Source organism: Echiichthys vipera (assembly GCF_963691815.1).
Source record: "Echiichthys vipera genome assembly, chromosome: 18".
Taxonomy (NCBI): Eukaryota; Metazoa; Chordata; class Actinopteri; order Perciformes; family Trachinidae; genus Echiichthys; species Echiichthys vipera.
The window spans coordinates 2,306,344-2,331,468 of NC_139843.1; the positions used below are offsets into that span (position 1 = coordinate 2,306,344).

At 49.7% G+C, this 25,125-nt stretch overlaps 1 protein-coding gene across 1 annotated transcript; it reads right to left on the reverse strand.

Annotated features, from left to right (window-relative positions):
• Positions 1-485: 485 nt before the first annotated feature.
• On the reverse strand, positions 486-19,850 carry st6galnac (ST6 (alpha-N-acetyl-neuraminyl-2,3-beta-galactosyl-1,3)-N-acetylgalactosaminide alpha-2,6-sialyltransferase). Its single transcript, XM_083932513.1, has 10 exons — positions 19,740-19,850; positions 18,249-18,610; positions 10,963-11,380; positions 8,876-9,041; positions 8,572-8,746; positions 7,284-7,422; positions 7,093-7,196; positions 4,605-4,688; positions 3,950-4,049; positions 486-3,533 (listed from the first exon to the last, which is right to left on the reverse strand). Exons 2-10 carry the CDS (start codon positions 18,455-18,457, stop codon positions 3,363-3,365), a joined length of 1,566 nt encoding a protein of 521 aa, XP_083788639.1. The 5' UTR covers positions 18,458-18,610; positions 19,740-19,850; the 3' UTR covers positions 486-3,362.
• Positions 19,851-25,125: the final 5,275 nt, after the last annotated feature.

The following is a 25,125-nucleotide window of genomic DNA, read 5'->3' on the forward strand; positions in this document are numbered from 1 at the left end:
ATGTTTTTGGTGATTTGCTGAATTTGGGGCAAAGGAGAAAACTGCTGTGTCAACTTTTCAATCACTGTTTAAAGCGTAAGTCTCACACTTGCACTCATCAAATAAGCCATCGAAACAGTTCTGTTAGAGAGTCGCTAACAGCCGGACGTAGCTCAGGGCAGCACGGTGAAGGCATTCAAAGGTCTTTTTTAACCACTAATGCTGCTGAAAATAACAGCAAACCTCTGCAGCAGCATGAGAAGAGTCCCTACACACACAACAAAGCACCAATGGGCTCCTTCCACTGTAATGGACTTTACTATGAGAGGAGCTGGTACAGGGGCCAGTAGGTAAGTCTTTAAAACACTCTTTTAATAAACTCTGGCTTCACTAACTACACTGTTGCTGCTTTGTTGTGTGTGTAGGGACTCTTCTCCTGCTGCTGCAGAGGTTTGCTGTTATTTTCAGCAGCATTAGTGGTTAAAAAAGACCTTTGAATGCCTTCACCGTACTGCCCCGAGCTAATCACTGTTAGCCACGTCCGGCTGTTAGCGACTCTCATTTGATGGATGTAAGTGCAGAAAAAGACCCTGGGATGATTTCACGCCAGAATTTCACCTTAAGTTTGCAGCAGCGTGTAAACGTCACTCTGAAACCTTAAAAACACACATTTATACATAAATACATCGACTCCTCAGCTTGAATCATCCTCAGCGTACTTTCCGACCACAGACACGTGTGAAAAACAAGCTTTGACAGTGATGTCTGAGTGAGATCTACACGGTTGGCACGACAACGCCATATTTCCTGAGTTTGACGGAGTCACGAGCACTTTGTTGCTTGTCAGTGGTGCGAAATCACTTTTGTGCATGAGTCAGCATTTAGGCCGTCTGCCAACACCAGAGTCCAGGGCAAATCGAGTCCTGTTCAAGACCACGACAGGGCGTAGCGTCTCTCCAATGCTAATGTAGTGATTAAGGAGGTAAGGAGGGGTCTATGAGCAAGATCCTCTAACGTCAAACTGATCAATACGGAGAGTTTAGGCAACGTTACATACAACGGATCCATAATCAGCAGCCAGGAGCAACTTGAGCAAGAGTGCAAGACTTCAAAATGGTGGACTCGAGCCCAGGCATGAGGCAGAGATTGGATCTTGGTGGTTTTTAATCTTTATATCAGTTTAAGCGTGCGCTATATTTGGAATATTTTCTCTACTCTACCTTTCAGTCGTGTTTAAGTTTACACAGGAGGAAGTGAAGCCGCTCTACGCTCTCGTCAAAACCACCAGACTCCACTGACAAAAACAGTCACGTGAACTCACAGAACAGACTTGCTGGTCCACTGCTGCGTTGATCGTGAGTTTGCTCGTTTTATTGTGAGACTTTGGTTCAAAGTGGGGGCGGGCAAACCGCCATCTACTGTATGTGACTCAATGACTGTGGATCAATCCCCCACCACAGCCACTTCCTGGTTGATCCAATGAGGAAGTGCCAATAGTGTCAGTTCTCCGAGTGTCCATGGGATTTTTATTTTATTGGAGGTTAAAGTTAATGAATAATTAGGGGCGTGGCCTCTTGAGTGACAGCTAGCCTCTGGCCCTCACTTCTCCTCTGAGGTAAACGTCAGCCAGATGGACGTTCGCCCCTCCCCCCGACGTCACATACATGCCCTTTTTTGGTCAGAGGAAATGAGGAGGAGTCAAGTCTGGAGACTCCTGTAGGCGAGGACGATTGGATCAAGTTGAGAGAACGGACTTAGACGGAGACGCTACGTCCATTATTTATACGGTCTGTGCTGTGGATGAGTACAACCACACTTCAAATAATCCAAACGACCCCTTTAAGGCACTGTGGTGCTTCTAGCTAATGCTGCACATGGGAGCAATAACAACTGCTCGCCTTGTATCGGCACAATATAAACAGACTGTGTCAAGCTCATTTTATACCAGTGTTCATTTGATTTTGATGGATCTGCCGATGACGCTGGCTTTGACCGACATTTCTGATTCGTCTGAGTTTAAACTCAAGTTCTTCAAACTCGATCGCTCTGACCCAACGATGACACAGTGAGTTGAATGGGGGTCGTCCCTCTGTTCCCCGGTCACATAAGCCTCTGCCTTCGCGTATTTAATTCAGCATTATGTTAGGGTTAGAGGTTACGGTTAGGGCCAGGGTTAGGGGTTACGGTTAGGGCCAGGGTTAGAGGTGACGGTTAGGGCCAGGGTTAGGGGTTACGGTTAGGGCCAGGGTTAGGGGTTACGGTTAGGGCCAGGGTTAGGGGTTACGGTTAGGGCCAGGGTTAGGGGTTACGGTTAGGGCCAGGGTTAGGGGTCACGGTTAGGGCAAGGGTTAGGGGTTACGGTTTGGGGCCAGGGTAAGGGGGCAGTGTTAGGGCCAGGGTTAGGGGTTACGGTTAGGGCAAGGGTTAGGGGTGACGGTTAGAGCCAGGGTTAGAGGTGACGGTTAGGGCCAGGGTTAGGGGTTACGGTTAGGGCCAGGGTTAGGGGTCACGGTTAGGGCCAGGGTTAGGGGTTACGGTTAGGGCCAGGGTTAGGGGTCACGGTTAGGGCCAGGGTTAGGGGTTACGGTTAGGGCCAGGGTTAGGGTACGGTTAGGGCCAGGGTTAGGGGTTACGGTTAGGGCCAGGGTTAGGGGTCACGGTTAGGGTCAGGGTTAGGGGTCACGGTTAGGGCCAGGGTTAGAGGTTACGGTTAGGGTCTACATAGGCCTACTTGCCGGGGAATTCAGCACTGATTGTGTAAAAAAATAACAGACCGGGGAACATGGGTACGCTCCCGTTAAACGCTAACGTTAGCATTGCAACAGCCCACTATGACGGTGCTAACAGCGCGTTAGCATGCTTACATTTGCTCATTAGCACTAAAAGTAGCAGAGGCTGATGGGAACGTTGTAAGATTTGGAGATATTTGGTAATAAAGTATTGCACAAATGAAATCAGATGATGATGCTAGCTAAAAAAATCTGGATATCCAAAGATTCATCCTCTGGGGACTGAATGTTTGTACCAAATTTAACGCCGACTCATCTGATTGTTGAGTTTTTCAGTCTGAACCAAAATGTTTTAAATCAATTTTTGTTATTTAAACTTGATTTTTGGACCTAGTTTGATCTGCAAATCACCAAAAACATGTTTCCAACGAGAACAAATTAAAATATATAAAAATTACTTAAAAATAAATCTTCATGCTGAATGAATTGTCTCCTTCATAAAAAGAAAACTCCTCCTGTTTTCTGTTTTGCTCCGCTCAGAGAGTCACGAACACTTTGAGATGAAAGTCGTCCATCTTCGGACTTCCTGTCTCCCTTTGGCCACGCCCTTAAGTCGTGCTCGGACAATGTCGTGCCGCCGCGGTCGCCCTGAGTTCACTTGTGCATGTAGAGTCGTATGAGGCCGGCCTGGTGCAGCTGCTGCCACAGCGTCATCTCCAGACGCAGGTCGTGGTTGATGAAGAAGCCCACCGGGTGGTAGATGTTGTCGTAGTAGTGGTCGGAGTAGTTCTTATAGTCCGGCGTCATGAAGCCGTACGCACTCACCTTCATCAACGAAAGAAACACAAAACCGCAGTCAGGATAAAAGAGATTCTGTCATCTGATAACCTTTAAAAAAACAGACATTTCATGACTTTTCATGTCGTGTTTGGACTCGACTCCGCAGCAGACTTCCTTCCTATCCCACAGACAGGTTGGGAAACACGCTCTGACAGCGATGACATCATTTGCATAAATAAATCATAAACAGTTGGCACGGCAAAAGGACAACTACTTATTTCCTGGGTCTGAGTCAGTCCCTGGCAGCGCATGATAGCTGGCACAAAACCAGAGATACGTGCATTTACAAGGCCAACTTCTGAGGGTGAAAACATTCTCACGCTATCAGACGTGTGCGGCCTCGTCCCAAAGTAAACAGCTGACTGACAGTAGCATGGAAACACAGTGATGAGGAGTCCCACCTGGTCGCAGGTGTGCAGCGCAGCCAGCAGCATCACTGCACCTGTCGACGGACGGTAAATGTTCTTGTATTTGGTTTTCAGAGCATTCGAACGAAGGAATCTGGAACAAGAACAAAGTCACAACGTAAATGAATGTGCGGTGGTTGGAAGTTGCACATGAACAGAACATACGGTCGTCTCTTCTCTCTCTGTCAACTTTTCAATCACTGTTTAAAGCGTAGTTCTGACACTTGCACTCATCGAATAAGCCATCGAGACAGTTTTTTTCATGTCACAACTGTAACAGCCGGAGGTGGCTAACAGTGGTTAGCTCGGGGCAGCACGGTGGCATTAAAAGGTCTTTTTTAACCACTAATGCTGCTGAAAATAACAGCAAACCTCTGCAGCAGCATGAGAAGAGTCCCTACACACACAACAAAGCACCAATAGGCTCCTTCCACTGTAATGGACTTTACTATGAGAGGAGCTGGTACAGGGGCCAGTAGGTAAGTCTTTAAAACACTCTTTTAATAAACTCTGGCTTCACTAACTACGCTGTTGCTGCTTTGTTTTGTGTGTAGGGACTCTTCTCATGCACAGAACATACGGTCGTCTCCTCCCACAGCAGCTCAGTCTGCGTTCATGTGTTCGCCCGCTCCCAGGATCGCTGGCTCACCTGTTGCGGAGGTAGCGGATGAAATCGGGGAAGTACATCTTCAGCTTCTCTGCAGACACGTCCTCTCCAAAGTACTTGGTTGGACTGTGGGATGAAATATATGATATTAATAATGATAATATTTACATACTGGCACCTTTTAAAAACTACTGGGACAAAGTGCTTCACAAATAAAAGCAGAACAAATTCAGAGTTAAGAAATAAAACTGCGAAAAGTAAAGGGGCAACACTTTGAAATAAAGATTAAGTACATCAATTAACATTTGTTAATACAGTCATTAGCATTAACGAACAGTTAATAACACTTTTTCTTAGTTCTTCCAGGACTTGAACTCCGGTCCTCCAGGTCAAAGTCCTGAGTTTTGGACCCATCCTCCACCCCGACCCTCCTCCTTACGGGGAGTTTGGCGCTCTAATGCTACGTCACCTGATTTCCTTTTGGACGTAACTTCTACAGTAGCAAATACACGGATCACACACGAATTACAGTGGACGAGGACCGCCTGACCAAAAAACGTCCAAATACGGTCCACGAACGATCCAAAAATGACCCCAAACACAAGCGAAATGATTAAAAATAGATGCAAAACAACCACAAAATGAGCAAAAGAGTCCCAAACTTAAAACAAAGAGATGCAAAACAACTACGGATGACTAAAGTAGAATGTTGAGACTCTTATAAGTTTGGGTTTCTGGTTCCTGTAGACACGGACAGGGGGCTCTTACACATCTGTGTCCATTGCCTCATAATCTGTCCCGCTTTAAAATCTCTTGAGTTGTTGCAGTTCAGTTCTGTTTGACTGCAGATGAATCAACGACGATGCTATTTTGAAATGGAAAGTAGCTCCCTTCAACTTTTCATGCGGTTGAAAGTGAAATGGTCACATCTTATAAATACTTACACACATTCGAACCGATGAGAACTGAGAAGATGATGAGTAGAGTTTCTAAGCTGTTAAAGTTAAAATTGGGTTTCTTGGAAAATTGGAAAACATTTGATCATGGAAACGTCTTTACCGCTGTTGGACTACGGAGACCTGCTTTTTATGAACGCTCCTGGTCACTTTTTAAAGGAACGTGGATCCTGTTTCCACGGTGCTTTGCCTTTTTTATTACTGGCTTCAGCTGTCGTGAGCATCACTGCTCCTTATATGCCGTCGCACATTGTCAATGTTTGTGTGTCCGTAGACTCTCACACTGGCTGACTTTGATTTAGAAATCTATTCACTTTCACTTCTACCTTCATATTTGTGTTCACGCACGTGTAGAAGCCTCAGCAGATATGGTCTGAGTTCTCACAACATCGTACAGATGCAGGTCCAGAGAGTCAGAACTGCTTTTACATTTCTCAGAGCGCACTCACACTGTCCTTCTGGCCGAGGCCAAAACCGTTTTTTCAGCTAAAGCCTAGTACCTTAAAGCAGTGTGAGTGCACCCGCTCCGCGCATAACTGCAGCCAGCTGGCCCTCCACGGCACGCTTGAAAGAGGTGGGCTTTAGCGGAGCCGTTTGCACATGTATGAGCACGAGCGTGCGCACGTGTACGAGCACGAGGCCTACGGCAGTAGCGTTATGTCCGCCTGTTCGGACATGTAAATAGAAGGACGGACCAATGCGCGGACAAAAAGGTTCACGTTGGTGTGATGCGGAGGTGGAGTGTTTACTGCAGATTTGGTCGATGAAAAGATTCAAAAACAGTCGACAAGACGCACAAAAACTCCGAGGTCTACGGAAAGATCTGGAAACAAAGCCACACACACGCGATCAATGCGTGTGACGTGTTACGGCGTGATGGCGTATGGACAGCAAGAAGCATTTGCCGGCCCTGGTAGTGTGAGTACAAACGGGGCTGGGGCGCGGGGGGAGAGGGAGGGGGGACAAGTACCCTAAAGTCCGGGTCGCGGTGCGGGAGGACAGTGTGAGTGCGCTCTCAGTGAGTTTTTTTGACCTGGTTAAATAAAGGACATTGATTCATTGATTGATCAGTGACTCACGCTGTTCCACCGCTAACATCTTCCTTCATTATCACAAACACAGCTGCCACCAAATGCACCCCTTCTTTTTGCTACAGGACGCACTTGATAAGAGATGACTGAGCAGTTTTAAAGCAATGAAACTAACCAACTCCCCGTCTACCTGAAACTATGTGCAGAAGGACTTGAAATTGACACATCTCCTAACTCTGGGAGGAGTTCAGGACCATTATCAAAGACAGGGAAATGAGATCAATCGGATCTTGGCACCGCATTGTGTAATCTCTTAATGCCACTTTCTTGATTTTGTGTGTAACCATTCTGCTTTTGTGCTGCCATCTTGGCCAGGTCACTCCAGGAAAAGAGTTTTTTATCTGGTTAAATAAAGGATATTGATTAATCTATTAATATTTGTTGAGATATTTCAAACCAAGCACAAAGAAGTGTTTCAGAGGTTGAGTTTCTAATCGACCAAAGAGTCAAACTCCACGGGGACAGTGTGTTCATGCTGCTCACTCTTTGTTCCTCTCGGGTCCTCTCTGCACCCGGGTGTGTGTCGCTGCAGCCTTCATCAGCAGGTAATCACGGTCGTGATCCGGCAGGAAAACGTACCGTGTTTCCTGTTGGAGAGCGAGAGAGACCGTGACTCGACTGCACCCTGCTTCTGCTGTGTCACCGTTTCACTGTTTCACAGAGGAAAGACTCACGTTAGACACCGGGGGTCCTCTGTACCCGACGCCCGCGTAGCTCCTCATGGAGTTCATCAGCGTGTTGGTGGAGAAGGTGTAGTGGGTGGTCCGGGAGCCCACGTCCTGCTCAAAACCCTTAATGATCGCCCCGTTGGTCCTGGAGATCACGGGTGTGAACGCACGCACATGAAAACACACACACACGTTACAGCAGAGCAAACATGAACATCCTGTTAATGATCCTTTGATCCATCAGTCAACACACGCCAGTGCTGCAGATGAGAACGCTGCGTTCATGAACACTTTAACTATTTAAAGACACACCTGCCGCGCCAGTGTGACACACGGACGTGCCAGTGTGTCACACGGACGTGCCAGTGTGTCACACGGCAGTGCCCAGTGTGACGCACCAGCCGTGCCAGTGTGACAAACCGGCCGTGCCAGTGTGACACACGGACGTGCCAGTGTGTCACACGGCAGTGCCCAGTGTGACGCACCAGCCGTGCCCAGTGTGACACACGGACACGGCAGTGTGACACACGGACGTGCCCAGTGTGACACACGACCGTGCCAGTGTGACGCACGGACGTGCCAGTGTGACACACCAGCCGTGCCAGTGTGACACACCCGCCGTGCCAGTGTGACGCACCCGCTTTGCCAGTGTGACGCACGGATGTGCCAGTGTGACACACGGACGCGGCAGTGTGACGCACGGATGTGCCAGTGTGACACACGGATGCGGCAGTGTGACACACGGACGTGCCCAGTGTGACACACGACCGTGCCAGTGTGACGCACCCGCCGTGCCAGTGTGACACACGGACGCGGCAGTGTGACACACGGACGTGCCCAGTGTGACACACGACCGTGCCAGTGTGACACACGGACGTGCCAGTGTGACACACGGACGTGCCAGTGTGACACACGGACGTGCCAGTGTGACACACGGACGCGGCAGTGTGACACACGGACGTGCCCAGTGTGACACACAGCCGTGCCAGTGTGACACACCAGCCGTGCCCAGTGTGACACACGGACGTGCCCAGTGTTACACGCGGACGTGCCAGTGTGACACACCAGCCATGCCCAGTGTGACACACCGACGTGCCAGTGTGACACACCGACGTGCCAGTGTGACACACCGACGTGCCAGTGTGACACACGGACGTGCCAGTGTGACACAAACACTTCTTTTAGGACTTTGAGGCTCACTTTTAATGTTTGAGGTTTAAGTGGGCGACTGTGGCTCAGTTGGTTGTGAGGGCAGCGTTGAGGGTTACACGTCAGGACCAGAGTGAGCGTCTACCTGAAGACGTAGTGATGCTCGTCGATCTCCTTCCCTCTCTTTGAGTCCTTCAGTATCCCACCGTTCCCCACCACGGCGCAGCGGATGCACGTGGATTTGTTGCCGCGCTGCTCCCAGTCGTCCAACATCCTCCTGTTCGCAGAAGAGTTGAGGACGGACAGAGTTTCCACCAATGCTGTCGACACAGAACAACAATAAATAATAATAATAACAATAAAATAAATACAGAAATTAAACAATCAAAATAAAATAATAATAAAAAATAATGATGTCAATGTTAAAATAAAAATAAAAGAGAACTCACAGTTGAAGTCGATGCCTCCCCAGCCGTGGGCTCCTGCGTACTGACTCAGGCGCCGGTACTGTTCCTGAGTGGCGAGTTCGGCCCGCTGCAGGACGGGAACGCCTTTCAGGAACCTGCCCCCAAACTCAGTGTCAGCGACCCGGCTCCGGACCCCGTCTGCGCAGTCCTGAGGGCGGCAGGGAACACGGCCGGGCTGTTATCAAACCGCAACATGCATTTATGTCCCACAGGATTATTACAGAGCCGGCGTCATTAGTTCCACTCCGCCCGTCGCACAAGCTCCTGATTAACCTCCGGATAATTACACGGCTGCAAAACAACAACGACCATGACGACGACCAGAGTCTCTATCCACAGAGAGATGGTTCATTATGAACTCTACATGCACGCGTTTTTGCTGAGGCGTTAAATATAGAACCACACGTGGGCAGAAGCGGGAAAATGTTCCAGACACGCGGATGACACGACTCTTTATCTGGGTAACTGTGTTGCGTGCCCCTGGTTCTCTGCTCAGCCTGTGCTTGTTGTCCCCGTGTCTGCGTGGGTTTTCTCCGGGTTCTCCGGTTTCCTCCCACAGTCCAAAGACGTGCAGGTGTTCGGTTCATTGATGACTCTAAATCACCCGTAGGTGTGAATGGTTGTCTGTCTCTGTTCGTCTCTATGTGTCCTGTGATAGACTGGCGTCCTGTCCAGGGTGGACCCCGCCTCATGCCCGATGTCAGCTGGGATCGGCTCCAGCCCCCCAGCGACCCCGACAGGGACAAGAGGCTGAAGATGATTGGATGAATGAACATTTACTGAACTTAAAAAAGGCGTCTGCAGCGACACGGAGCTGCCTGTGGACGCCTGTCGTGTGTTTTCTCATCCTTTCCCTGAGTCGACCGTCTCAACAAAGAGACTCAGTGTGGGAGGAAACAGAGCCAGAGCCAACGGAGACATCACTTTATTTTCTGTGAGGCGTTTCCTGGAAAAGGCCGCCCCACCCGTGCGACCGGAGCAACCGCCCTATGATGACACCATCCGCAGCCTGATCAAAACCAGAGGCAAAGTGTGACACACAATGGTTTTCCCCCTATGATGAATATTTATATTATTATTAAATAAACCCAAAGATCTTTTTTCTGCTTCTACTTGAACAAACTGAGGGAGTCAGGCAGAGCATTCACTCCATGGACTGAGAGAAAGGAGAGGAACGCCATTCAAACGCACGCCCACATGGCTACGCTGCTCCTGGATGCTAACATCACTTTCATCTGCACTTAGCTGGAATGGCTAACGCTAACGGCTAACGCTAACTGTCAGTCAAACTCCTCTAATCCTTGTTTTGATTTTCTGGAGGGGACGGGTTCAAACAGGCTCAAACAGACTCCGGTCTCCTGGAGCTACTGGGCCGGGTCTGACCAACCTGGCAACCCCACTGCTGGACTTCTTTTTTGTTGCTGCGGCTACAATCTTGAAACACTACTACACTACATCTACAGATTTAACCTTTAATATTATTCGTACGGTCAACAAATCCCATGAAAAGGCCGAAATAAGTTGATCCGATCGATGTTGAGTGTTAGTTTTGATAAAAACGATTAAAAAGACGTCAGAGAATCACTGCTGAACTTCATTATCACGCACAGCTGCCGACAAACGCTCCGTTCCCTCCAGTCTGAGTCATGTTTGCTAAAGGAGGGACGTGATGAGAGTCCACTGAGCCGTTTTAAAACAATCAAACTAAATCTCTGTGGTTTTTACCTGATGAAACTGCGGAAAAACCCCGGCTACACTTTCACCAACTGCAAGAAAGCGCTGGAGAAGTGTGACAATGACGCGGAGCGGGTACCTGCACTCATCTGTGTGCACTCACAGCACAACAGTATACGCTGGAGGTCTTGTGTCTTGGGATTGGAAGTGTTTTACAGTGTTTTCCAGGTGAAAATAAATAAAAAATAAGAAGAGGAAGCAGTGGAACAGACGGGGAAGTCAGAAAAGACAGAATCTAATATTCCACAAATGATAAATATGACTTTTCCATCATCACATGTGCAGTTCACACACACAGGGGCTTTTGTGTTCTGGGGCCTTGGTGCAGAACTCACTGTTAGAGGCGGCGTGTCTTCACTCGTGTACGTGTCTCCGATGAACGGAGGCTCTGTTGGAACGGCAGCCTGTGTGGGCCGATGGCTGGGCGGCGTGGGGCCCTCGGTGCCGCTCCTGGTCCCGGTTCCATCCACGGCATCGGACCGAGGACTGGACTCTGAGGCCCCCGGGACACCGCCGTCTGCTGGTGCTGGTTTGTGTGCAGCAGTTTTTGAAGATGGAGCCGGCGTGCGTTCGTGCAGAACGGTTCCAGGAGGGAGCTCAGGGTGGAGGGTGGAGGGTGCAGGGTGGAGGGTGGAGGGTGCAGGACGGAGGGTGGAGGGTGCAGGGCGGAGGGTGGAGGGTGCAGGGGGCGAAGGGGTCCACCGGGCACCGCCGCTCCGTCCGTCAAGGGGGTCCTCGGAGTCTTGTGGGCCGCTGGGGAAGACAGAAGAGATCTGGAGGTCAGTGCTGGAGATAAATCACCTGAACACCACCACACCTCCACCCTCACATCCACATCTGCACCCTCACACCTCCACCCTCACACCCACCCTCACACCTCCACCTCCACCCTCACACCCTCACACCTCCACCCTCACACCCACCCTCACACCTCCACCACACCTGCACCCTCACACCTCCACCACCACCCTCACACCTCCACCCTCACGCCTCCACCCTCACACCTTCACCACCACCCTCACACCTCAATCCTCACACCTCCGCCCTCACACCTCCATCCTCACACCCACCCTCAACCCTCCACCCTAACACCTCCACCCTCACACCCACCCTTACACCTCCACACCTCCACTCGCACACCTCCACCACCACACCTCCACCCTCACACCTCCGCCCTCACACCTCCACCACCACCCTCACACCTGCACCCTCACAGCTCCACCCTCACACCACCGCCCTCACACCTCCACCACCACCCTCACACCTCCGTCCTCACACCTCCGCCCTCACACCCACCCTCACACCTCCGTCCTCACACCTCCACCCTCACACCCACCCTCACACCTCCACCACACCTCCACCATCACACCTGCACCCCCACACCTGCACCCTCACACCTCCGTCCTCACACCTCCACCCTCACACCTCCACCCTCACGCCTCCACCCTCACACCTTCACCACCACCCTCACACCTCAATCCTCACATCTCCACCCTCACACCTCCACCCTCACACCTCCATCCTCACATCTCCACCCTCACACCTCCACCACCACACCTCCACCCTAACACCTCCACCCTCACACCTCCACCACCACACCTCCACCCTAACACCTCCACCCTCACACCTCCGCCCTCACACCTCCATCCTCACATCTCCACCCTCACACCTTCACCACCACCCTCACACCTCCACCACCACCCTCACACCTCCACCCTCACACCTCCACCACCACCCTCACACCTCCGTCCTCACACCCACCCTCACACCTCCACCCTCACACCTCCACCCTCACACCTGCACCCTCACACCTCCGCCCTCACACCTCCACCACCACCCTCACACCTCCACCCTCACACCCTCACACCTCCGCCCTCACACCTGCACCCTCACACCTCCAACCTCACACCTCCGTCCTCACACCTCCGCCCTCACACCCACCCTCACACCTCCACCCTCACACCTTCACCACCACCCTCACACCTCCACCCTCACACCTCCACCCTCACACCTTCACCACAACTCCACCATCACACCTGCACCCTCACACCTCCGCCCTCACACCTCCACCACCACCCTCACACCTCCACCCTCACACCTCCACCACCACCCTCACACCTCCACCCTCACACCTTCACCACCACCCTCACACCTCCGTCCTAACACCTCCGCCCTCACACCCACCCTCACACCTCCGTCCTCACACCTTCACCACCACCCTCACACCTCCGTCCTCACACCTCCACCCTCACACCCACCCTCACACCTCCACCACACCTCCACCATCACACCTGCACCCTCACACCTGCACCCTCACACCTCCACCCTCACACCTCCGTCCTCACACCTCCACCCTCACACCTCCACCCTCACGCCTCCACCCTCACACCTTCACCACCACCCTCACACCTCCACCCTCATACCTCCACCCTCACACCTCCACCCTCACACCTTCACCACCACCCTCACACCTCAATCCTCACACCTCCGCCCTCACACCTCCACCCTCACACCTCCACCCTCACACCTCCACCCTCACGTCCACCCTCACACCTCCACCCTCACACCTCCATCCTCACGTCCACCCTCACACCTCCACCCTCACACCTCATACAGAAATGTATGGAAAGAGATACACACACAGACAGACAGACAGACACACACACACACCCACACACACACACACAGACACACACACACACACCCACACACACACACACAGACACACACACAAAGACAGACAGAACTATAATGCGTCTCATAGAAACTACACTAAGTGCGTTCTAACTGCAGAGGGACTGATTTCATCTCTGCAGACAGAAGAGCTGTTGCCAGGACGCGCCTGTGGCTCACGATCCGGGTGAACCAACATTTAATGAAGCTATTTGCGTCCCACACAATAACACGTCCATCACGTCTGACAGAACGATTTATGACTCCAACATTACAGTGGTAGAGAAGGGAGCGGTTGTTATTAGAGGTCTGTGTGCTTTTCTCAACCGACTCAAGGTTCTGCCGAGCTTCATCTGTTCCTCGCCAGATAAAAGTTTCTCAGTAGCTTCATGAAACGTGTGCAGGGGAGGGGGGAGGGTGGAAGACGACGCCAGACGCAGCAGAAAAGAAGCTATAATGTGCAGTGGCGTGCACAGAGTTTTGAAGGGCAGGAGCGCATAGGAATAAAAAGGCACAATAAGCGCATTTTCGCCACCGAAGAGGGCACTTTAGCACACGTTTTGGTTCCTAGAGGGCACTTTAGCACATGTTTTGGTTCCTAGAGGGCACTTTAGCACACGTTTAGGTTCCTAGAGGACACTTTAGCACATGTTTTGGCTCCTAGAGGGCACTTTAACACATGTTTTGGCTCCTAGAGGTCACTTTAGCACACGTTTTGGCTTCTAGAGGGCACTTTAGCACATGTTTTGGCTCCTAGAGAACACTTTAGCACATGTTTTGGCTCCTAGAGGGCACTTTAGCACATGTTTTGGCTCCTAGAGGACACTTTAGCACACGTTTTGGCTCCTAGAGGGCACTTTAGCACACGTTTTGGCTTCTAGAGGGCACTTCAGTACATGTTTTGGCTCCTAGAGAACACTTTAGCACATGTTTTGGCTCCTAGAGGGCACTTTAGCACAGGTTTTAGCTCCTAGAGGGCACTTTAGCACATGTTTTGGCTTCTAGAGGGCACTTTAGCACATGTTTTGGCTCCTAGAGGGCACTTTAGCACATGTTTTGGCTTCTAGAGGGCACTTTAGCACATGTTTTGGCTCCTAGAGGTCACTTTAGCACATGTTTTGGCTTCTAGAGGGCACTTTAGCACATGTTTTGGCTCCTAGAGAACACTTTAACACACGTTTAGGCTCCTAGAGGGCACTTTAGCACAAGTTTTGGCTCCTAGAGGACACTATAGCACACGTTTATGCTCCTAGAGGACACTTTAGCACAAGTTTTGGCTCTTTAAGGGCACTTACGTTGCACACAAAATGGTCTTTAAAGCTCTAAAGAAAAGAAGTCTGTAGATCATTGACTCTTTATCGTCCTCCTGTCACACGCGAGGCAGCTGATGTCCCTCTCAGCAGGAAGGAAACCTCGTAAAAACCCAGAAACGAGGCGCAAACATCAGCATCAAAGCAGCTGATCTGAACTGGAACCTGTTAAAAGATCAAAGGTTCAGCAGCGGAGAGGACAGGAAGTCAGGGAGACCACATCCTGTTTGTATTTCATTTGGGTTTGGAGAGTTTGGAGAGAATAACTAAATAACAACACACTTGAGCACATTTTTTCGGTCCTTTTATTCATTTCTTAATTGAATAAATATCTTATTTATTTATTTGTGCGTTTGGTTTTGAAGGATGCAGCGTAAAAAAGAAAGATATTATGATTTTATTTGATTATTGTGGCAGGTTATTTACCTCGCACAGCAACAGTAAGGGTTAGGAGGTGATTATTGTGATGAAAAATTACAATAATTACTAATTAATAATAATAATAATTACATTCCTTAAGTTTATTTCCTCCGATTGTTCTAATTTTTAATATTTTCCCACTAAAATCTACAGATTCATGTTAAGTTTTGTACCTAAAATCATATTTAACATTGATGTATTTTAATATTCACAGTGTGCCGTCACAATAGAATCATGGGAATTAAATTTATTTTTTAAAATAAGGATCCAGAGTTCATTAAAACATGAAAAATGAGTCACACTGTGGAAGTGCAGAGGGTCTTTTTACCCACACGTTCAAATGAAGGAGCTGCTTTTAAAATAAGAGTCCAAACTCAACATTTAGTGTCTGAAACTGACAAAATATGAGTTTATTTCCCTCTGAATTAACGCATTTTATCTGCACTTGCTGGCTCTTAAACCTGGAGCGCCCTCCGTTAGAACAAAAACTGACGTTTCACACACACACACAGACACAGACACACACACACACACACACACACACACACACACACACACACACACACACACACGCGTGTTCAGGGAGCAGCTCCAGGGGCTGTTTTCCATCAGTGAGGCCGAGCGCAGAGTGGCTCCTTTGTTAAAACCACAATGATACGACGAGAGGAGGAATAAATGCTGGTTCCCAAAATAAAACACGGGACTTTTCATACAACTCATGATGTAAAAAGTTTAACCCTTCCCCCCCCGGCTCCTTTCACTGACCTCCTTTCTGGGACTAAAACACGTTTCCAGGTTTTTAAGCTCATTTGATTTTAAAGTAAACAACGACGGAGGCGTCTAAGCTCCTTATTCGTAACAATGAAGTTCCACAGGAGCAAATGTTTTACAGCCGGAGCCAAGTTTGGGGTGTTTCGCACTTTATCCCCCTGGTTTTAAATGGGCAGAGTTGGAAAAAGGTGATGTCATGCGCTTCCCTGCACCGACCACAATCTGATAAAGACCCACGCAGTCCTAACGATGCAGAGGCCTTTCAATCTGTTCCTCTGCAGATAAAAGTTTGTCAGTAGCTTTATGAGACGTGTACGGGGGAGGGGGAGGGGTGGAGGGTTAAAGACGACAGCCAGACGCAGCTGAAAGGTCCAAAAGAAAGCTATAATGTGCAGTTTATGAATGGCAGGGGCGAAAAGGAATAAAAAGGCACGAAAAGCGCGTCCTCGCCACTGAAGAGGGCACTTTAGCACACGTTTTGGCTCCTAGAGGACACTTTAGCACACGTTTTGGCTCCTAGAGGACACTTTAGCACACGTTTCGGCTTTTAGAAAGTACTTTAGCAAATGTTTATGCTCCTAGAGGACACTTTAGCACATGTTTTGGCTCCTAGAGGACACTTTAGCACACGTTTTGGCTCCTAGAGGACACTTTAGCACACGTTTTGGCTCCTAGAGGACACTTTAGCACACGTTTATGCTCCTAGAGGACACTTTAGCACACGTTTATGCTCCTAGAGGGCACTTTAGCACACGTTTTGGCTCCTAGAGGACACTTTAGCACGTGTTTTGGCTCCTAGAGGACACTTTAGCACACGTTTTGGCTCCTAGAGGACACTTTAGCACATGTTTTGGCTCCTAGAGGACACTTTAGCACACGTTTATGCTCCTAGAGGGCACTTTAGCACACGTTTTGGTTCCTAGAGGACACTTTAGTACACGTTTATGCTCCTAGAGGACACTTTAGCACACGTTTATGCTCCTAGAGGGCACTTTAGCACACGTTTTGGCTCCTAGAGGACACTTTAGCACGTGTTTTGGCTCCTAGAGGACACTTTAGCACACGTTTTGGCTCCTAGAGGACACTTTAGCACATGTTTTGGCTCCTAGAGGACACTTTAGCACACGTTTATGCTCCTAGAGGACACTTTAGCACATGTTTTGGCTCCTAGAGGACACTTTAGCACACGTTTATGCTCCTAGAGGGCACTTTAGCACACGTTTTGGTTCCTAGAGGACACTTTAGCACACGTTTATGCTCCTAGAGGGCACTTTAGACATTTCTCTGGTTTGAACATTGGTGAAGTTGCACGTCAGCATTAATGGAGTACGGTTTTTAAGCAAAGTCCTCACATCGAATATTTGGTCCATTGTGAACCTTCCCCGCTGCTCTCGTGTCCCACTTTCACTTCCTGTTTCTGGGCTTTTCACCCTTTAGTTTGGACTTCAGCGGAGGAGCCGTTGGACGCAGGAAGTGATTCACGCAGACAGAATGCTAATGTGAAATAAACGCCCTGGTGTCCTCACTTTAGGTTTAGTCTCACTGTCCTGCTGCTGTAAACAGTTCACCTGGCAGAACGTGAAGTGTGAGCATCTTCAGGAGATGCAGGATTAGTGCCGAGTGACTGAGTTCAAGTCTAAGAACATTCCTGAAACACTGTGGCATCAGGAAACTCGTCCTCACGGGTTAATGTGTGACAGAGGCCTTAGTTACTGTTCACCGCTGACCCGGGCAGCCACGTTCAGGAACACTTCCTCCTCCAAAACTCACCTTCAGTGCTCGACAGGATTAATGAAATGAGCCAGGCTTATTTTCCATTAGTCTGACTTAACTGTTGGGTTGATTTGTTCCCAAAAAACAACTTCAACGTGGTTCAGCATTCGTCACGCTTAAGCTGGGAAACGAGCCTGACCCAGGTCCAGACTGGAAGGTTAACCGTCGGGCTAACTGTGGGGATTCAGGCTAACTGTCAGGTTAACTGTGGGGATTCAGGCTAACTCTCGGGCTAACTGTGGGGATTCAGGCTAACTGTGGGGATTCAGGCTAATTGTCAGGCTAACTGTGGGGATTCAGGCTAAGTCTCGGGCTAACTGTGGGGATTCAGGCAGTCAGGCTAACAGTCGGACTGTCAAGCTAACTGCTGAGCATCAGGCTAACTGTCGGGCTTCAGACTAACTGTCGGACTGCCAGGCCCACTGTCGGGCTAACTGTTGGGCTTCAGGCTAACTGTCGGGGCTTCAGGCTAACTGTTGGGGTTAATTGTTGGGCTTCAACAAGCTGTTCCTGCACGGGGAGAGGCGCACACAAGTGAAACGGGGCTAAAGAGGCTGGTGTTTCCCGTCACATCTAACGCGTCCCTGCACCCGAACAATAAAGAACAGATCACATATCACTTCCTCGTCCGTACACAATCCCTGGACCAGAGCAGGTGTCGCCCCCTCGCTCACCTGCTCGCTCCCAGTGCGAAGCCACGGAAGTGTTTCAGAGGCACCATGGACCAGGACAGAGGCCTCTCCAGGTTCACACACAGGATGTAGACACACAGCAGGGAGCCCACGGTCAACGCGCCGAGCACCAGCCTCCCCGTCAAGAAGCGCGTGCCCGCGGCCAGCAGGCTGTGCGCTCGCCCTGTCCTCCTCTCCGCCTGCAGGAACATGAGGAGGCAGAGGAGGATGCTGGGGAAGCGTTCAGTCCTTTTTTCCCCTTTTTGGTCGACCGGGGAAAGGGAGGGCGGGGTGTCTGCGATGGTTGGGGATGTAATTAGCCCACAACAGGATCTGGGCTCCACTCCGGGCTTCTCTCAGCACGACTACAGAGGGAGGGAGATAAAAAGAGAGAGTTGGAACGAGGGCAGAGACTCAGAGAGAGAGAGAGAGAGAGAGGGGGCGGGGGGGCAGGATGGAAGGGGAAACTTTATCTTTCAGTGTCAACAGAGTCCCGAATAATCCCTTTTTAATGGAGCCCTTTCTCATGCCCCCGAACACAAAGTGCAGGGTCACAATCTTCATACCTTTCCGTGCGTGCCGCTTTTATTCATCTACTTCCTGCTCGCACTGTTCTCCCATGATACAAAAGAGGAAACAGTGGCCTCACACAGACATGTGAATCAGATCCACACACTGAGCGGAGAGGCAACAACGCTGACGAAGTAAAAGAAGTAAAAGAAGTAAAAGAAAAGCAACCTGAGGTCAGTTAACAGTTGACAACAAAAGCAGGAAGCTTGCAACCCTCCACAGGAAGCTGCTTCTCATTCGGCCCGCCCTGTCTGTGGGTCTCCAGAGGGTCTCGGCACAAGTTGAAGACATTCGCACACACCGAGCACCTCCCCTCTCCACTTCTCACCTCTTTGTAAGAGTTATAAACACAGCCCAAGGCCGGGCGCTGCAATCTGCTCGCTCTCTCTAAACTTCCTCTCTGAGTGGAGCTGCTTCCCTCCGTGCGTCTATCCTCACTTGATAACTGTGTGAATCAGGGAAAAGAATAATAACGCCACTGATGACAGGGTGGGTGATGCGGTTTCCCAGACCGAGGGGCTCACGGTTGAGGCTAAACGAGGGGGGAATGGAAAGAATGTGTTGCGGTGATCCAGTGATAAACTCAGCTGCCGTGCCTCTGATAACACACACACATGCAGGGGAAGTGATGTTTTTACACACACACGAGCAGAGAGACCTACTTTAGATTAACCTCATAAAAGTGATAAAATCAGCGGTTGACAAAGAGTCACAATGTGAGAGGGGGAAGAACACACACACACACACACACACACACACACACACATGCATCAGACTGTGACAAAACCATGACTCAGTCTCTCTTCAGACTCTACTCTCTGGTGTGTGTGTGTGTATCCAAAGCTCTTCCAACAGAAAACAGAAAGGATAAAGTAAAGAAACCTGTGTGTGTGTGTGTGTGTGTGTGTGTGTGTGTCCTCTCACCGGTGGAGGATCATCTGCCGTCTTCTCCCGTCTCCAGTCTTTCCTTCATGATGAGTGTAACGCAGACCTCTAAGTTGGGAGCTCTGCTGCTGCTCATCTAGTGCGGAGCGGCTACACTGCCAGCCTCAGCACTGTATGGGCGGGACCATTGTGAAATGAGCAACAGCTGCTGGCAATTGGTCAACCCCCTCAACTCCACTGCAAGAGAGAGAGAGAGGAGAGAGAGAGAGAGAGAGAGAGAGAGAGAGAGAGAGAGAGAGAGAGAGAGAGAGAGAAGCCCACTCCAGGCGGCAATAAAGTTAGACATGAGCAGGCAGATCTAAGGATCTCTGCTATGCTCACAATGTGCGGAGACCCTGAATCACAATGACAGGGGAAGCACACACACACACACACACACACACACACACACACACACACACACACACACGTATGAATGTATGTACACAAAGAAGGTGACATGCAGGAACTTGCAGCCTGAACTTCCTCCAAACAGCTGACCCAAAAAAAAAAGAAGAAGAAAGAAAGAAATCAAAGCCACTTCACTCCGTCCAGTCGTCCGGGGCCCTGCGAGCCGAGCGCGGGTCACCAGCCGGTGCGCCTCACTCCGGGGTTCGGTTCCCTCTGTGAAAAGAAAGGAAACACGCTGAAAGGGGAGACGCATTTCAGTACGCGCCACCGGTTGCTTTGGCAGTGTGGAGGAAGTGAGATGGCTGCAGGGCGAGGAAGGAGAAGAAGAAGAAGAAGAAGTGGGTCAGCTCTGGACGTTGTTCCAGATGTATGGGCTGAAACGTCCCTGAGGGGGTTTGGACTCCGCTCTGTAGATGCAGAGACATGCAGAGAAGCACTGGGTTCATTCATTCACCTTCTCCAAGGTCAAATTCAAACACTTTCCAGGTCCTTTTTCAAGCTTTCCAGCACCTTTAAAGGCATTTGTGGTGAATTACATGTTTCTATGACAACATATAGATATTAAAAATGATTATTTCACTTTTTTTATTCATTAAAATCCTGTTTAAAAAGATGGAATTATGTTATAAACGACTAAAAACTGTTTCTTAACACCAGAAGAATGAGAAATCTCATCTCATCTTCAGCCTCTTATCCGGGGTCGTGTCTCAGAGGCAGCAGCTTTAGCAGGGGACCCCAAACTTCCCTTTCCCGGGCCACATTAACCAGCTCTAACTGGGGGATCCTGAGGCGTTCCCAGGCCAGTGTGGAGATCTAATCTCTCCACCTGGTCCTGGGTCTTCCCCGAGGCCTCCTCCCAGCTGGACGTGCCTGGAACACCTCCCTAAGGAGGCGCCCAGGGTTCATCCTTACCAGATGATCCTGAACCACCTCAACTGGCTCCTTTCAACGCAAAGGAGCAGCGGCTCTACTCCGAGTTCCTCACGGATGCTGAACTTCTCCCCCTCTCTCTAAGGGAGACTCCAGACCCCCTCCTGAGGAAACACATTTCAGACACTTGGACCTGGACCTGGTTCTTTGGGTCCTGACCTGGACCTGGTTCTTTGGGTCCTGACCCAGCTTTCATGACCACAGGTGAGGGTAGGAACCAGGACTGAGCGGTAGATCCAGAGCTTTGCCTTCCTCAGCTCTCTTTTGGTCACAACGGTGCGGTAGAGCGACTGCAGCTCCTCAATTTTAATTCTAATTCTACAGCTTTTTGTTTTGCATTTTTAAGGATTTCCAGCACCTGCACGAACCCTGCTGAAGGCAGTGAGATGGCTGCAGGGGGAGGAAGGGAACAGAAGAAAGAGGGGAAGAAGAAGAAGGAGAAGTGGGTCAGCTCTGGACGCTTTTCCAGATGTATAGGCTGAAACTTCCCTGAGGGGGTTTAGACTCAGGCTCCACATTTAAAGAACGATTGTGTGGAAAAACATCAAATTACGAGGAAGAAAGAAACTGTTTCAGGAATGAAAAGATGCATTTCATTTGTTTAAGTTGATCAGGACCGGCCTGACACCAGAACACGTGTCCCTGGGCGATAATTCATTCATTCATCTTCAGCCTCTTGTCCCTGTCGGGGTCGTGGGGGGCTGGAGCTGATCCCATCTGACATCAGGTGTGAGGCGGGGTCCACCCTGGACAGGACGCCAGTCTATCACAGGACACATAGAGACGAACAGAGACAGACAACCATTCACACCTACGGGTGATTTAGAGTCATCAATGAACCGAACACCTGCACGTCTTTGGACTGTGGGAGGAAACCGGAGAACCCGGAGAAAACCCACGCACACACGGGGACAACATGCAAACTCCACACAGAAGGGCCCCAGCCGGGGTTCAAACCAGGAACCCTCTCGTTGTGAGGCAACAGTGCTAACCACCACTCCACCGTGTCGCTGTTGGGCCATAAATCGTCCTAGAAATTATTGCGAGAAGCGATAATTTTGCCGTTTTGAGACCTTTTTGAACTGATATGATGATAATGGAATAAAAATGAAAGAACAACCTTTTAAAAGATCAATAATCGTTTATTTCTAAAGAATATTTCACACGAGAACAGGAAGACATTTAAAAATATCCACAATAAAGAAACAAAACAACCAGAAACGATAAATCAAATTGTCTCTGAGTCTGTTTGAACTCGTTGGTGATTAGTTGCTCCTGTGTCACAGCGGCTCTCTCAGGTGAAGTGGTTCACCGCGGTCCTTCGACCTTCGAAACCAACTCCATCTTTGTTTTTACGTCTCCAAATCTCAGCTAGCGTGTCCTCTAAGCTGCTCCTCACAGGACTCTCCTGCTGCACTCTGGGTAACTCCAGGGGTCCTCCTCCCCGCACAGAGACCGTGCTGCTGACGAGTGACGGACACGACACCGGACGAGGGTGAACTCCTCATTACAGGAGGCAGAGAGAGGCTCAGTGGAGACAGACGCACCGCAGTGACACCTCTGTGACAGAGGGACACCAGGGAAACACAGGGAACATGGAAGTGACTGCGGCTGAAGAAGTTCTGGAGCTCATTAAAAGTTATCATGCCACTCGTTGATTTATTGCTCATTGCGAGAGAGAGAGGCCTAATTTAGGCTCGTATTTGGGCTCCACAGCGTTCCTCCGCCTCCCCCCGGCCCATGAGTTATGGTCTGGGAGAGCGCGGGAGGGCGGGGGACACACACAAGCAAACAATTGTCTGTTTCCCTGCAGCAGAACACAAACAAGCACACGCACAGTGTCTTCACAATAGTCTTTGCTGTTTATTCTCTGTTTCGCTGACGGATCAGCCGCTTCTTCTTCTTCACAGTTTTCGAACCGTCGCCACGATCGTCCATAAAAACTCAACTAAAAACAAGAAAACAGTGCGTTCGAGAGCTACGTGCGCGGGCACAGTGGGTTAAACATGAAGACGGGGAACAACACAGTACAGGGTGACAGCTGGAATGGTTCGTGCACAAAGTTACAGACAGATAAAGCGGGCACCTCGTGTATGTGTGAGTCTGAAACCACGAGGGTCATCTCAGGTGAAAGCGGGAGGGACGGCGTCACACACACACACAAACACACACACGCACACAAAGGAATGGCTCATTGGCACTTGTAGGACGGGCATGTGCGAGGAATGCCAACTCACGACGCCGCCCTCTCGTGTTCGAGGCCAGCAGTCCTCGTCGCCGTGCCAACCCCAGCAGAGCAGTGAGAGGCTGCGAGCGAGCGGCCTTCAGGTCCTCGTCATGACTCAGACTAATACTTCAAACCCGTGACCTTTTCCACGGCCCGGTGAGTCCGTTAGTGACCGGGAGACTCAGTGACGCGTGACACAGATCTGCCACTTCTGTCACGTTCAAATCTGTTGTTCCTGTCTCTATGAGCAGGTTCGGATTAACTTCAGGATTTGATTTATTGGTTAAAGCGTAACTCCAGGTGTTTCTGGTCTTATTCAGCAGAATACAGTGGCTAGCTCGGGGCAGCACGGTGAAGGCATTCAAAGGTCTTTTTTAACCACTAATGCTGCTGAAAATAACAGCAAACCTCTGCAGCAGCATGAGAAGAGTCCCTACACACACAACAAAGCACCAATGGGCTCCTTCCACTGTAATGGACTTTACTATGAGAGGAGCTGGTACAGGGGCCAGTAGGTAAGTCTTTAAAACACTCTTTAATAAACTCTGGCTTCACTAACTACGCTGTTGCTGCTTTGTTGTGTGTGTAGGGACTCTTCTCATGCTGCTGCAGAGGTTTGCTGTTATTTTCAGCAGCATTAGTGGTTAAAAAAGACCTTTGAATGCCTTCACCGTGCTGCCCCGAGCTAATCACTGTTAGCCACGTCCGACTGTTAGCGACTTCTCTGTTAACAGGTGATCAACGTCTTGTCTTGGAGGCTTATTCGATGTATATTCATGCCAAAAAAGATCGTAGGATGCAAATACGCTGGAATTACGCTTTAACAAGTTTCCCACTCTTTAAATAAATAATTTCCTGGGACTTTCCAGTCTTCATTGGAAATACAGAACAACACAACAACATCCCCAAAAGGCCTCGTATCGACACTTTTAAACCTGTGGTAGGAAGTTTGTTTTGGTGTCGATGGGCAAATAAATCCATAATGATCTCTCATCGTGTTGTTTTTTAGTGATGCGCTTTGAAGTTGAGTCTTAAACTGTCGGAAACTTTCACAAGTGGAAGACTAGTCTTTAGGAAGTTAATGTGACGATATCTAACCCTCTAAGGTGAGAAACTACATTACCCATAAGGCTGCGTCGGCCCCTACCCTCCCACTACATTACACTTCATTTGAACCCTTTACATCGTGGCTCGGGCGACTTCCATGTCAGCAAAAACCTGACATACCGTATTTAAACCATCTACAAATGGCTTAGTTCAAACAGTGTTACCGTGGCAGACGGAAGCTCTGCTCAGTAACACACACACACACACACACACACACACACACACACACACAAGTGATGTGTTTCTAGCTTTGAGACAAACATACTTCAAATCCTTGACCTCTCCGTGGACCAATAACCCCACCAAGGTCACGTTAGAGAGCTGCAGTGGGGAATAAATAAAGAAAGGGAATAAATATTTGCTGATGGTCCAATCCATCCAATCAAAACGTGCTCTTTCACATCACGACTCCACTTCCAGGTCTAGAGTTTCTTCTCTGCGGCGCGGACTCTGGTTTCAGCCCCCCGTCCCTCGCCGACGCGTGACCGTTCTTACTGAAATCTTATCCACAAACACGTTCTGTGTCCGTGAGAGACGCTTCGATGGATCTTCCATCAGTGCGAGGGTTAAGAATTAGAAAAAAGGCTCAGGAGCGACACAAAATCAGTAAATGACATATTTGGAAGTGCTGGGAGAGGGTGGCTCCTGAGAGAGTTGCAGACGCGGAGAGTTTACGTGTGTGTGTGTGTGTGTGTGTGTGTGTGTGTGTGT

Bases quoted from the DNA above. Each gene is read 5' to 3' on its own strand.
- st6galnac (XM_083932513.1), bottom strand. From the start codon at position 18,457: ATGTTCCTGCAGGCGGAGAGGAGGACAGGGCGAGCGCACAGCCTGCTG. The intron at 11,381-18,248 runs GTGAGCGAGGGG...TGTCTTCCCCAG, and splicing joins TTCGCACTGGGAGCGAGCAG to CGGCCCACAAGACTCCGAGG. The intron at 8,747-8,875 runs GTGAGTTCTCTT...CTGTGTCGACAG, and splicing joins GGGAGGCATCGACTTCAACT to CATTGGTGGAAACTCTGTCC.